The 14,112-nt window shown below is 39.0% G+C and overlaps 1 protein-coding gene across 3 annotated transcripts in view; it reads right to left on the bottom strand.

The window, feature by feature from the left end:
- Positions 1-14,112, bottom strand: part of PARD3B (par-3 family cell polarity regulator beta) — a 1,146,560-nt gene that overhangs the window by 533,039 nt on the left and 599,409 nt on the right. For all 3 annotated transcript variants that reach the window (XM_010352639.2, XM_030916822.1, XM_010352640.2), the window contains one exon: positions 11,019-11,104. In XM_010352639.2, coding sequence (XP_010350941.1) covers positions 11,019-11,104 — 86 coding nt within the window. The remainder of the gene's footprint in view (positions 1-11,018; positions 11,105-14,112) is intronic.

Raw genomic sequence — 14,112 nt, 5'->3', positions numbered from 1 at the left:
ATGACTACATATCTCATAAAGTGAGATTATACAAAGACATGAAAACAGGCTATTAATGTTCTTTGTTTAGATAAACTCTAGAGTAGAATTCAGGGACTGGTGAACAGGAAATGTGCACATTTACGTTTTAGAGGACACTATAGTAGCCAGAAAATAAGCTAGAAGGTTGATTTAAAATGGAAAATATGGGCACACCCAAGATGGCTGAACAGGAACAGCTCCAGCCTCTAGTTCCCAGTGTGAGCTACACAGAAGATGGGTGACTTCTGCATTTTCAACTGAGGTACCGGGTTCATCTCACTGGGGCGTGTCGGAAGTTGGCACTGGTCTGTGGGTGCAGCCCGACCAGTGAGAGCTGAAGCAGGGAGAGGCATCGCCTCACCTGGGAAGCACAAGGGGGAAGGGAATTCCTTTTCCTAGCCAAAGGAAATTGAGACACACAACACCTGGAAAATCGGGTAACTCCCACCCTAATACTGCACTTTACCAAGGGTCTTAGCAAACAGCACAACAGGATATTATATCCCACACCTGACGCAGAGGGTCCCACACCCACGGAGCCTCCCTCATCGCTAGCACAGCAGTCTGAGATCTAACTGCAAGGTGGCAGCGAGGCTGGGGGAGGGGCGCCCACCATTGCTGAGGCTTAAGTAGGTAAACAAAGCCACGGGGAAGCTCGAATTGAGTGGAGCCCAACACCGCTCAAGGAGGCCTGCCTGCCTCTGTAGACTTCACCTCTGGGGACAGGGCATAGCTAAACAAAAAGCAGCAGAAACCTTGGCAGAGGTAAATGTCCCTGACAGTTTGCAGAGAGCTATGGATCTGCCAGCATGGAGGCTGAGATCTGAGAATGGACAGATTGCCTGCTCAAGTGGGTCCCTGACCTCTGAGTAGCTTAACTGGGAGACATCCCCCACTAGGTGCAGACCACCACTTCACACCTCACACGGTGGGGTACACCCCAGAGACGAAGCTTTCAGAGCAAGAATCAGACAGCAACACTCGCTGTTCAGTAATATTCTATCTTCTGCAGCCTCCGCTGCTGATACCCAGGCAAACAGGGTCTGGAGTGGACCTCAAGCAAACTCCAACAGACCTGTAGCTGAGGGTTCTGACTGTTAGAAAGAAAACTAACAAACAGAAGGACACCCACACCAAAACCCCATCAGTACATCACCATCATCAAAGACCAAAGGCAGATAAAACCACAAAGATGGGGAAAAAGCAGGGCAGAAAAGTGGGAAATTCAAAAAATCAGAGCGCATCTCCCCCTCCAAAGGAATGCAGCTCATCGCCAGCAACGGAACAAAGCTGGATGGAGAATGACTTTGACGAGTTGAGAGAAGAAGGCTTCAGTTGATCAAACTTCTCAGAGCTAAAGTAGGAACTATATAACCAGTGCAAAGAAACTAAAAACATTGAAAAAAGATTTGATGAATGGCTAACTAGAATAACCAATGTAGAGAAGTCCTTAAAAGAACTGATAGAGATGAAAACCGTAACACGAGAACTACATGACAAATGCACAAACTTCAGTAACCGACTTGATCAACTGGAAGAAAGAGTATCAGCGTATGAAGATCAAATGAATGAAATGAAGTGAGAAGAGAAGTGTAGAGAAAAAAGAGTAAAAAGAAATGAACAAAGCCTCCAAGAAATATGGGATTATGTGAAAAGACTAAATCAATGTCTGATTGGTGTGCCTGAAAGTGATGGGGAAAATGGAACCAAGTTGGAAAACACTCTTCAGGATATCATCCAGGAAAATTTCCCAAATTAGTAAGGCAGGTCAGCATTCAAATTCAGGAAATACAGAGAACGCCACAAAGATACTCCTCGAGAAGAGCAACTCCAAGACACATAATTTTCAGATTCACCAAAGTTGAAAGGAAGGAAAAAATGTTAAGGGCAGCCAGAGAAAAATGTCGGGTTACCCACAAAGGGAAGCCCATCAGACTAACAGCAGACCTCTCAGCAGAAACTCTAAAAGCCAGAAGAGAGTGGGGGCCAATATTCAACATTCTTAAAGAAAAGAATTTTCAACCCAGAATTTCATATCCAGCCAAACTAAGTTTCAGAAGTGAAGGAGAAATAAAGTCCTTTACAGACAAGCAAATGCTTAGAGATTTTGTCACCACCAAACCTGCCCTATAAGAGATCCTGAAGGAAGCACTAAACACGGAAAGGAACAACAGGTACAAGTTGTTGCAAAAACATGTCAAAATGTAAAGTCCATTGATGCTACGAAGAAACTGCATCAACTAGCAAACAAAATAACCAGCTAATATCATGACACGATCAAGTTCACACATACCAATATTAACCTTAAATGTAAATGGACTAAATGGTCCAACTAAAAGACACAGACTGGCAAACTGGAAAAAGAGTCAAGACCCATCAGTTTGCTGTATTCAGGAGACCCATCTCACATGCAGACACACACATAGGCTCAAAATAAAGGGATGGAGGAAGATCTACCAAGCAAATGGAAAACAAAAAACAGCAGGGGTTGCAATCCTAGTCTCTGATAAAATAGACTTTAAACCAACAAAGATCAAAAGAGACAAAGAAGGCCATTACATAATGGTAAAGGGATCAATTCATCAGGAAGAGCTAACTCTCCTAAATATATATGCACCCAATACAGGAGCACCCAGATTCATAAAGCAAGTCCTTAGAGACTTACAAAGAGACTCAGACTCCCATACAATAATAATGGGAAACTTTAACACCCCACTGTCAACATTAGACAGATCAACAACACAGAAAGGTAACAAGGATATCCAGGAATTGAATTCAACTCTGCCCCAAGCAGACCTAATAGACATCTACAGAACTCTTCACCACAAATCAACAGAACATACATTCTTCTCAGCACCACATCATACTTATTCCAAAACTGACCACACAGTTAGAAGCACTCCTCAGCAAATGTAAAACAACAGGAATTATAACAAAATGTCTCTCAGACCACAGTGCAATCAAACTAGAACTCAGGACTAAGAAACTCAATCAAAACCACTCAACTACAGGGAAACTGAACAACCTGCTCCTGAATGACTACTGGGTACATAACAAAATGAAGGCAGAAGTAAAGATGTTGGTTGAAACCAATGAGAACAAAGATGCAACATACCAGAATCTCTGGGACACATTGAAAGCAGTGTGTAGACGGAAATTTATAGCACTAAATGCCCACAAGAGAAAGCAGGAAAGATCTAAAATTGACACCCTAACATCACAATTAAAAGAACTAGAGAAGCAAGAGCAAACACATTCAAAAGCTAGCAGAAGGCAAGAAATAACTAAGATCAGAGCAGAACTGAAGGAGATAGAGACACAAAAAACCCTCCAAAAAATCAATGAATCCAGGAGCTGGTTTTTTGAAAAGATCAACAAAATTGATAGACTGCTAGCAAGACTAATAAAGAAGAAAAGAGAAAATAATCAAATAGACACAATAAAAGATGATAAAGGGGATATCACCACCGACCCCACAGAAATACAAACTAACATCAGAGAATACTATAAACACCTCTACACAAATAAACTAGAAAACCTTGAAGAAATGGATAATTTCCTGGACACTTACACTCTTCCAAGACTAAACCAAGAAGAAGTTGAATCCCTGAATAGACCAATAGCAGGCTCTGAAATTAAGGCAATAATTAATATCCTACTAACCAAAAAAGTCCAGGACCAGATGGATTCACAGCCAAATTCTACCAGAGGTACAAGGAGGAGTTGGTACCGTTCCTTCTGAAACTATTCCAATCAATAGAAGAAGAGGGAATCCTCCCTAACTCATTTTACGAGGCCAACATCATTCTGTTACCAAAGCCTGATGGAGATATAACAACAAAAAGAGACTTTTAGACCAATATCCCTGATGAACATCGATGCAAAAATCCTCAATAAAATACTGGCAAACCAAATCCAGCAGCACATCAAAAAGCTTATCCACCATGATCAAGTGGGCTTCCTGCCTGAGATGCAAGGCTGGTTCAACATATGCAAGTCAATAAAGGTAATCCAGCATATAAACGGAACCAAAGACAAAAACCACATGATTATCTCAATAGATGCAGAAAAGGCCTTTGACAAAATTCAACAGCCCTTCATGCTAAAAATGCTCAATAAATTCGGTATTGATGGAACATATCTCAATATAATAAGAGCTATTTATGACAAACCCACAGCCAATATCATAATGAATAGGCAAAAACTGGAAGCATTCCCTTTGAAAACTGGCACAAGACAGGGATGCCCTCTCTCACCATTCCTATTCAACATAGTGTTGGAAGTTCTGGCTAGGGCAATCAGGCAAGAGAAAGAAATCAAAGGTATTCAGTTAGGAAAAGAAGAAGTCAAATTGTCCCTGCTTGCAGATGACATGATTGTATATTTAGAAAACCCCATTGTCTCAGCTCAAAATCTCCTTAAGGTGATAAGCAACTTCAACAAAGTCTCAGGATACAAAATCAATGTGCAAAAATCACAAGCATTCTTATACACCAGTAACAGACAGAGAGCCAAATCGTGAATGAACTACCATTCACAATAGCTTCAAAGAGAATAAAATACCTAGGAATCCAACTTACAAGGGATGTGAAGGACCTCTTCAAGGAGAATTACAAACCACTGCTCAACAAAATAAAAGAGTACACAAACAAATGGAAGAACATACCATGCTCATGAATAGGAAGAATCAATATTGTGAAAATGGCCATACTGCCCAAGGTAATTTATAGATTCAATGCCATCTCCATTAAGCTACTAATGACTTTCTTCACAGAATTGGAAAAAACTGCTTTTAATTTCATATGGAACCAAAAAAGAAGTCGCATTGCCAAGACAATCCTAAGCCAAAAGAACAAAGTTGGAGGCATCATGCTACTTGACTTCAAACTATACTACAAGGCTACAGTAACCAAAACAGCATGGTACTGGTACCAAATCAGAGATATAGACCAATGGAATAGAACAGAGCCCTCAGAAATAATACCACACATCTACAGCCATCTGATCTTTGACAAACCTGAGAGAAACAAGAAATGGGGAAAGGATTCCCTATTTAATAAATGGCACTGGGAAAATTGGCTACCCATAAGTAGAAAGCTGAAACTGGATCCTTTCCTTACTCATACGAAAATTAATTCAAGATGGATTAGAGACTTAAATGTTAGACCTAAAATCATAAAAACCCTAGAAGAAAACCTAGGGAATACCATTCAGGACATAGGCATCGGCAAGGATTTCATGTCTAAAACACCAAAAGCAATGGCAACAAAAGACAAAATTGACAAATGGGATCTCATTAAACTAAAGAGCTTCTGCACAGCAAAAGAAACTACCATCCGAGTGAATAGGCAACCTACAGAATGGGAAAAAATTTTTGCAATCTACTCATCTGACAAAGGGATAATATCCAGAACCTATAAAGAACTCGATCAATTTTACAAGGAAAAAACAAACAACCCCACCAAAAAGTGGGCAAAGGATATGAACAGACATTTCTCAAAAGACGACATTCATACAGCCAACAGACATATGAAAAAATGTTCATCATCACTCGCCATCAGAGAAATGCAAATCAAAACCACAATGAGATACCATCTCACACCAGTTAGAATGGCGATCATTAAAAAGTCAGGAAACAACAGGTGTTGGAGAGGATGTGGAGAAATAGGAACACTTTTACACTGTTGGTGGGACTGTAAACTAGTTCAACCATTGTCGAAAACAGTTTGGCAATTCCTCAAGAATCTAGAACTAGAAATACCATTTGACCCAGCCATCCCATTACTGGGGATATACCCAAAGGATTATAAATCATGCTTCTATAAAGACACATGCACACGTATGTTTATTGCGGCACTATTCACAATAGCAAAGACTTGGAATCAACCCAAATGTCCATCAGTGACAGACTGGATTAAGAAAATGTGGCACATATACACCATGGAATACTATGCAGTCATAAAAAAGGATGAGTTTGTGTCCTTTGTAGGGACATGGATGCAGCTGGAAACCATTATTCTCAGCAGACTATCACAGGAACAGAAAACCAAATACCACATGTTCTGACTTATAGGTGGGAACTGAATGAGATCACTTGGACACAGGAAGGGGAACATCACACACTGGGTCCTGTTGTGGGGAGGGGGGAGAGGGGAGGAGATATACCTAATGTAAATGACGAGTTAATGGGTGCAGCACACCAACAGGGCACATGTATACATATGTAACAAACCTACACATTGTGCTCATGTACCCTAGAACTTAAAGTATAATAAAAAATAAAATAAAATAAAATAAAATGGAAAATACAGAAAGTGAGGTGGAAAGGGTATTCTGGCAGTGGAAAGAAAAAGCGGTTGACAACCATTTATAAAAAAAGAAAAGAAAATAAACTATGTGGGATAAAAGAAAAATATTTTGGTTACACATAGATGAAAAGTGGGAGAATTTTACTAAGATCAAAATAGCTATCTTTATACAACTTTCTAAGACATACTAAAATAAGCAGATAGTTATAAAGCATTAGTTTAACTAGTATTAAACTAGCAAAATGCTCTAAGATGTAATTGATAAAACTGTAAGCAGCTGCTACCAATCTGAGATTTAGACAAAACTATGAGTGAAACTGCAGAATCAGTGGTCTAAAAATGAGACTGTCATTATGAATGGCAACTCTGCTAGAGCTATAAGCAAAAGGCTTTATTTGGTTTCCATCCAGAAGAAAGACTTCAAGCCTGAAGGAAAAATATACAACAGAAGTTGCAGATGTTTGTAAGTCTCATTTCTTTACACAAGGCAAATGGACAGCATTTTTAACACTAAGATTATTAAACTCCATGGCAGGTCACTTTTTGAGGTACGGAAGAGATAAGATTGAGGATGGGGAGGGGGAGGTACTTTATTTCAGAAGAAAATCATGATTCACATGCGTAATTACAGAGAAAGTGTATCCCAGTGGTAACTTTTGAGTCAGGAGTCTGAGTAAATTATTTTAATTAAGAGCCGGTGCCTCAGTTTCCTCATTTGCACACAGAGAACATTAAGATTAGGTAATTCCTGGCCAGGCGTATTGATTCACGTCTGTAATCCCAGCACTTTGGGAGGCTGAGGTGGGCAGATCACTTGAGGTCAGAAGTTCGAGAGCAGCCTGGCCACCATGGAGAAACCCTATCTCTACTACAAATACAAAAATTAGCCGGGTGTGGTGGCACACACTTGTAATCCCAGCTACTTGGGAGGCTGAGGCACGAGAATCACTTGAACCCAGGGGGCAGAGGTTGCAGTGAGCTGAGATCACACCACTTCGCCCCAGCCTGGGTGAAAGAGCAAAACTTCATCTCAAAAAAAAAAAAAAAAGATTAGTTATTTCCCTATTAGAGTTGTTGGCTTTAATAGGAAAAATAAAGATCATAACACATATATGTTACACATACCACATCTGGCATTTACAAAGCGTTCAATAACTACCTGCTATTAGTATGATTGTTAGAACTTTCTAAGGAAACAAGCTTACAGGCTAAAAGAGAATAATCCATTTTTTTCTATTGATTTCCTCAGTAAGACTTTCTTTAAAAAGCCTTAAATACTGCAGGATTGAGGAACATGTTTTATTTGCAATCAGACTGCTGACATGCAGAGAGAAGACAAAGGACTGCAGCACCTGGGTGGGTGTTAGCTGATTTTCTGGAAGGGTGGATTCTCAGATCTGTGGCACACAATGGTATGAGAGGCGGACTACAGAGGGAAACCTCCAGAAGGAGTCTGAGGATAACCTTGAACTCTACTTGATGGCAAAACGTCTTGAGGATGCAAATGTACGAGTAAAAATCTATCAAGGACTTTGTTGTTGGTGATGAGATCCACTTACTTCACTTGAATTCAACAAATATTAATTGAGTTGTTTCACTGGGGAAGTTCCACAAGGAAAAAACAAAGACCAATGCTTGAGGAGTTTATAATCTAAGGGGAGGGTTGAGACAGGTAACAAAGAAGAATAGAAAGCAATGGGTCACAGTAGTAAACTCTCAGTGAACGCATGCTATTACTTGGGAGGCAGTGTACTAACCTTCTTCTGGACATTATATCATGTACTGATATTAAATCTATAAAGTAAATATTTATATCACATCCATTTTAGAAATAAACAGCCTTAGAGAGTTTAATAATTTGTCCAACAGCGTGCCATTTCTATAGAGTCAAGACTCAAATAGGGATTTACTGCACCCCAGAGCAGAGTTCTTAACTGCTTAACCAAGGTGCAGTTTCAAAGTGGAGGCACCTTGTTATGTGTTTCACAGAGGAGGAGGGTACAGGATTAGGAAGGGAAGCTTGGATTAGGAATCTATTCCTGAAGAAGGACAAATGGGTCTTCCATCAGAAAAGGTAGTTGAGGGGATGGAGCAGGCATGCACAGGAGAGAAAGTCAACTGCACGGAGATATTGAATGTGGATAGTTTGTGAGCGTAACAATTGGTTGTAATATTAGAGAGAGGTAGGGAGGGAGGAAGATGGGAGAGACAGAGAATAAGGAGGAGGAAGAAGGAGGGAGAAAAAGAGAGGGAAAGAAAGAAAGGTGCTATGTATAGGAGACAGATTAAACCATTAGCTTGAGATCAAATCTCGGAGTGGTGTGTTAAATTTCTGGCTAGCAAATTTATACTTAATTTGCAGAAAATTAAGTCACTACAGGTTCTAGAATTAGGGAAAAGTGTGGTAAGTGCTATGGTTTAGAGGTGGCTCAAGCCTGTAATCCCAGCACTTTGGGAGGCCGAGACGGGCGGATCACGAGGTCAGGAGATCGAGACCATCCTGGCTAACATGGTGAAACCCCGTCTCTACTAAAAAATACAAAAAAACTAGCCGGGCGAGGTGGCGGGCGCCTGTAGTCCCAGCTACTTGGGAGGCTGAGGCAGGAGAATGGCGTGAACCCCGGAGGCGGAGCTTGCAGTGAGCTGAGATCTGGCCACTGCACTCCAGCCTGGGCGACAGAGCAAGACTCCATCTCAAAAAAAAAAAAAAAAAAAAAAAAAAAAAAAAGAAATATTTATGCAGTGATATGTGAGACCAATTGGAAAAGGGAACCACAAGGGAGAGATTGGTACTTGAGGCAGGAATTACTAAATTATTGGAATAATCTAACTGCAAGTAATAGAATAATAGAGGCTTGAGCAATAACTACAGGAATAAAGCATTAAAACATGGGGAAATGTCTCATATATTTTGAGATGGCCTCTGCAAACAGTTTGACCAATGAATAGACATCCTGGACACAGGAAAGGATAGGCTAAAACAGGCTGACAGTGTTAAGCATGAAATAAAAGGTAAGTCTGGAAGAAGGCTTATTTGGGGAAGTAGGAGTGGAGAGAGAACGCAGAGTCAGAAACGAGATAGGAATTAGGGATGAGGTGAAGGTCTTTTGTACATATTGCTTGCTATTTAAAAAGAAGTCAAAGTGTAATTTTCTTAAAAAACCACCAAACCTCTTGCTTCATTGTCTTTTTAAGATCAAAATAAGTTGAATGGTGCTTCATAAGAGATGCATATTGTAAAACTATTTGGAGAATGTCTTTTAAATGTTATTTTTCTTTAAAGATGCTTGTGTTAATAATGAGTGAGCAGTTAACAGTTTTGCTTATGACTTACGGAGCAATGTGTTGTATCCATTCAGTCATTCACTCAACAAGTATGTCCCTATTATATTCCAAGACCTGAATTAGGTGTCAGGAATCCTTTGGAGGATTCACAGTCTTGCTTGGGAGAATGAGAAATAGTTACAATAAACTACAATCTGTGTAAAAATGACAATGATAATGGCAATAGAAATTAATGTTTCTCCAGCCTTTCATTTAGCATTGTGCTAAGTCAGTTGTCCGTACTGTATCTCATTTAATCTTCACAATAATCTATGTGATGATGATATCAATTTGCCTATGAAGATACATATTAAAGAAGTAATGTAATTAGTCCAAGATTACACAGGTAGTAAGTAGCAGAGCTAGTGCTCAAACCCAGGACTTATCTAAATCCAAAAGGTTTGGAACTAAGGGATGGTTTGATAAATTCTGTGGTTTAAAAAATTTTATCCAACAGTAATATGTGGGAATGATTAGAATAAGGAGAAACTGATATTTGACAGAGAAGTTAGTAGGTTATTATAATAGTGTAGCTGAGGGATAACAAAGGCTTGAGCAATGATTATAGAAATTAAACAGTTTCAAGACATTTTGAGATAGACTACGAATAATTTACTTAGCTTCTATGTGGATGTGTGCCCAAAGTCCTATGCACGGGCCAAGCCCTGTGGGATATGAGATTCTCCCTGCCCCAGGAGCATATGGACCATGTAATTCAGCCAGAATTGGCTTCCTAATTTCACTTTAACTGTTTTTTCATCTCATACCGGCTAGAATCAATGTCCTGTCTTAGAGCTGTAACCTCCAAGCTTTCCCTCATACATTCAATGACGTTAAGATTGTTATCATCCTTTCCCACTCCAGGGTCTTAAAGTGCTGGGAATTGCACTCACTCTACTTTCTGAATTTGATATAAAACTGATTTTAGCTGCACTTTTATACGAGAAGTTTCCTAGCCTTAGTCAGGTAGCAAGAAATAAAACACCAAGGCATCAGGGGATGTACATGCAATAGGAATGTGTGAAACAGTGGCTTTGTAGACAAGAGTGGTGGGTGTCAATTAAGTCTGTAGTTGTCACTTAATTTCTCTGAATTGCAGTTCTTTAACCTACAAAAGGTGATAAAACTCATGTGAAAAGTCCGTTTTGATAACCAAATTACACACATATTCATAAACATTTTTAACTAAAGAATATATACATATTCTCTCTCTATATATATATCCTATATATATATATATCTCCTATCTCTCTCTCTCTCTCCATGATTCTATTTATCCTGATCTTTCTTGTAAAGAACAATTATAAACTATTAAAAAAACATATCAAATTGAAATCAGATATTCTTATTTGCATAAGAGAATACCTCAATGTATCCTTAGTTTTTGGTGATGTTAGTTCTGTCTGTACACCATTCATAACTTCTCTCTCTTCCAAGTTCTGCGTGGAATCCTATAGTGAAACAAAGTTATAAGCAGGTGATGCTATGCATATTGAATTGAAAATTTGAATAAAATATCTCAATATGGGATAGTAAATGGCTTTATGCTGGATATATACAGTATGCTCTAATTTCTTTGAAAACTGGAAGCAGGTGTTAATCTTTTCGGTGCTTTCAATGTTCTTTTCTCTCCTGTTTGGTTTCTGAAATGCTCAAATGTGTCATGTATACAAGGCAGTATGTTAAGAGCTTTGGAATACTTCATTTAGCTTCTTGCTACTCAGCCATAGGCTTTTGGGATTGAGTGTTTTAAACCAGGAACAAAAAGAATACCGAAGGGGAGGCTCTGGTGACAGATGGTGATGTATTAGCCTTAAGGTACGTACTTGCTTGCCCCCACAACATTAAATATAAAAAAAGCAAAATCCATGAAAAAACACTGCTTGGCAAAGTCACCTCTGTCAAAGTCAGGCAGAAACACTGCAGGAAGAAGAAATCCAGAATTCTTACTTTGTCATGAAATTTGATTCTGAGGATAATCTTCAGAGAGAGATTCAAATTGCCCATTTAATTTCTAAAATTGTAACCAGGCTCCCACTACAGAAAGGTTAGAGGGTCAGAGAGGCCCTGTACTCCAGGACAGTGGCAAAGTTGTATTGGATGTTACCCAGAGAAGCAGAGGAGAGGATGGATTCTAGAAAGCATGCCTGATGCTGCTGCTTCCTTACGGAAGACATTAGGCCTCAGAGCTGTTCTCTAACAGGGAATGATGTGGATACCCCTCTCTTCATAAGTGGAGTCACAAAAAAGTATTGTTAGACATGGACTCTGGTTTCACCAAAGCAACAAACCAGATACAGAAAGACTTATCAAAAATCCACACTTACAAACAGCATTTATGCATCCAAATGCATTATTGCAATAGAGTAAGGAAGACAACATACGAGCTTAAGAGGCTGGACATGAGTATATTAGGTTATTATCTTTTTTTTTCTTTTTTTTTTTGAGACGGAGTCTTGCTCTGTTGCCCAGGCTGGAGTGCAGTGGTGCGATCTCGGCTCACTGCAAGCTCCGCCTCCCGGGTTCACGCCATTCTCCTGCCTCAGCCTCCTGAGTGGCTGGGACTACAGGCGCCGGCCACCACGGCCGGCTAATTTTGTTTCCGTATTTTTAGTAGAGATGGGGCTTCACCATATCAGCCAAGATGGTCTCGATCTCCTGACCTCGTGATCTGGTCATCTTGGCCTCCCAAGTGCTGGGATTACAGGCGTGAGCCACCGCACCCAGGAGGTTATTATCTTAAGGAAAGTAACACATAACCGCAACAGAAGGACTTTGTTGTAGTGAACTGAGTTAAAAAAAAAATGTCTCTCACTTTTAGATTGAGTGGCAACATTTCATGCAGGGGTTGGTAGTTTTGTGAAAGACTTGGCCTACACTAGACTTTTTAAAAATTAATTTTCTCCTTTTCACTTAGATAAGAAAGAATTTCCATAAGGCTCAAAAACACTTCATGGTTTAAGGTACCAAATTTTAAAAGATGAATGTTTTTGAATGCTTTCAAATATTCATATTATTATGAAGGAAGGGCTTGATATATGCTTACAGATAAAGGAGACAGGGTTGAGCAGGTTACAAAAATACTTAGGGAGATAATTTAACATAATAGTGGAACCTGTGATTATCATGCATGTCAGGATATTTGATGACCTCATTTTTGCCAAAATCATTAACTTTCTTATCTGTTTCTCTTACACAGGAATGAATTTGTATCTGGTTCTCTATATATCAAGCACATAACACCAAGAGTACATTGTATTAATTTTTTAATGTTGTATAATAATAAATTATTCCACAACTTATTACATTAAAAAAATAAACCTTTATTATCTCTCATAGTTTCTGTGAATCAGAGATTCAGAAGTAGCTTAGCTGGGCAGTTCTAGAGTTGGGTCTCTGGTAAGTTTGCAGCCCCATGTCTGTGGGGCTGCAGCTATGATCATCTAAAGGATTGCTTTAAGAGGATTTTTATTTCTTACAACAGCTTTATTGATATGTAATTTACATAAGAGTCACCATTTTAAAGAGTACAATCAAGTGGTTTTCAATATATTCAGAGTTTTGTAATCACCACCATCTAACGTTAGAACATGTTTATCACCCCAAAAAGAAACCCCAAACCCATTAGCAGCCATTCCTCATCCTACCTTTCCCCAACAGGCCCTGTCAATCATTAATCTAATTTCTGTCTTAAAGGAGTTGCCTATTTTAGACATTTCATATAGACAGAATCATAAGACATGTGGCTTCTTTCACGTAGAATAATAATGTTTTCAAAAGCTCATCCATGTTGTAGCATATATCAGTATTTTATTCCATTTTATGGCCCAACAATATTCCACTTTATGGATATACCACATTTAGTTTATCCATTCATCAGCTGGTGAGCATTTGGGCTGTTTCCACTCTTGCCTATTATGAATAATGTTGCTATGAACATTTGGGTACAAGTTCTCATGTGAACATATGCTTTCAGTTCTCTTAGGCGTACACTGTGGAGTGGAATTGTTGGTCATATGGTAACTCTATGTTTAACATTTTGAGGAACTGCTGCACTATTTCCCACGTCTGAATAATTTGCCATGATTCTTACCAGTAATACATGAGGGTTTTAATATCTCCATAGACTTGCCACAACTTATTTTTATTTTTAATTTATTTTATTCATCCTCATGGGTATAAAGTGATATGTCATTGTAGTTTTGATTTGCATTTCTGTAATGATTAATGATGTGGAGCTTCTTTCCCTGTGATTATTGGCCATTTGTGTTTCTTCTTTGGAGAAATGTCTAACTGTATGTCTTTTTATTATTGACCTGTAAAGAGTTCTTTAAATATTCTATTTACAAATTTCTTATCCAATATATGATTTGCAAATATGTTTTTCTGTTCTTTGGGTTGTCTTCACTTTCTTCATGTGTCCTTTAAAGCACAAAGTTTTTTATTTTAACCAAGTCCA

Source organism: Rhinopithecus roxellana, chromosome 14, assembly GCF_007565055.1.
Source record: "Rhinopithecus roxellana isolate Shanxi Qingling chromosome 14, ASM756505v1, whole genome shotgun sequence".
Classification (NCBI taxonomy): Eukaryota; Metazoa; Chordata; class Mammalia; order Primates; family Cercopithecidae; genus Rhinopithecus; species Rhinopithecus roxellana.
Note: the sequence above shows the minus strand (reverse complement) of the source record. Positions and strands in the feature narration are given on the sequence as shown.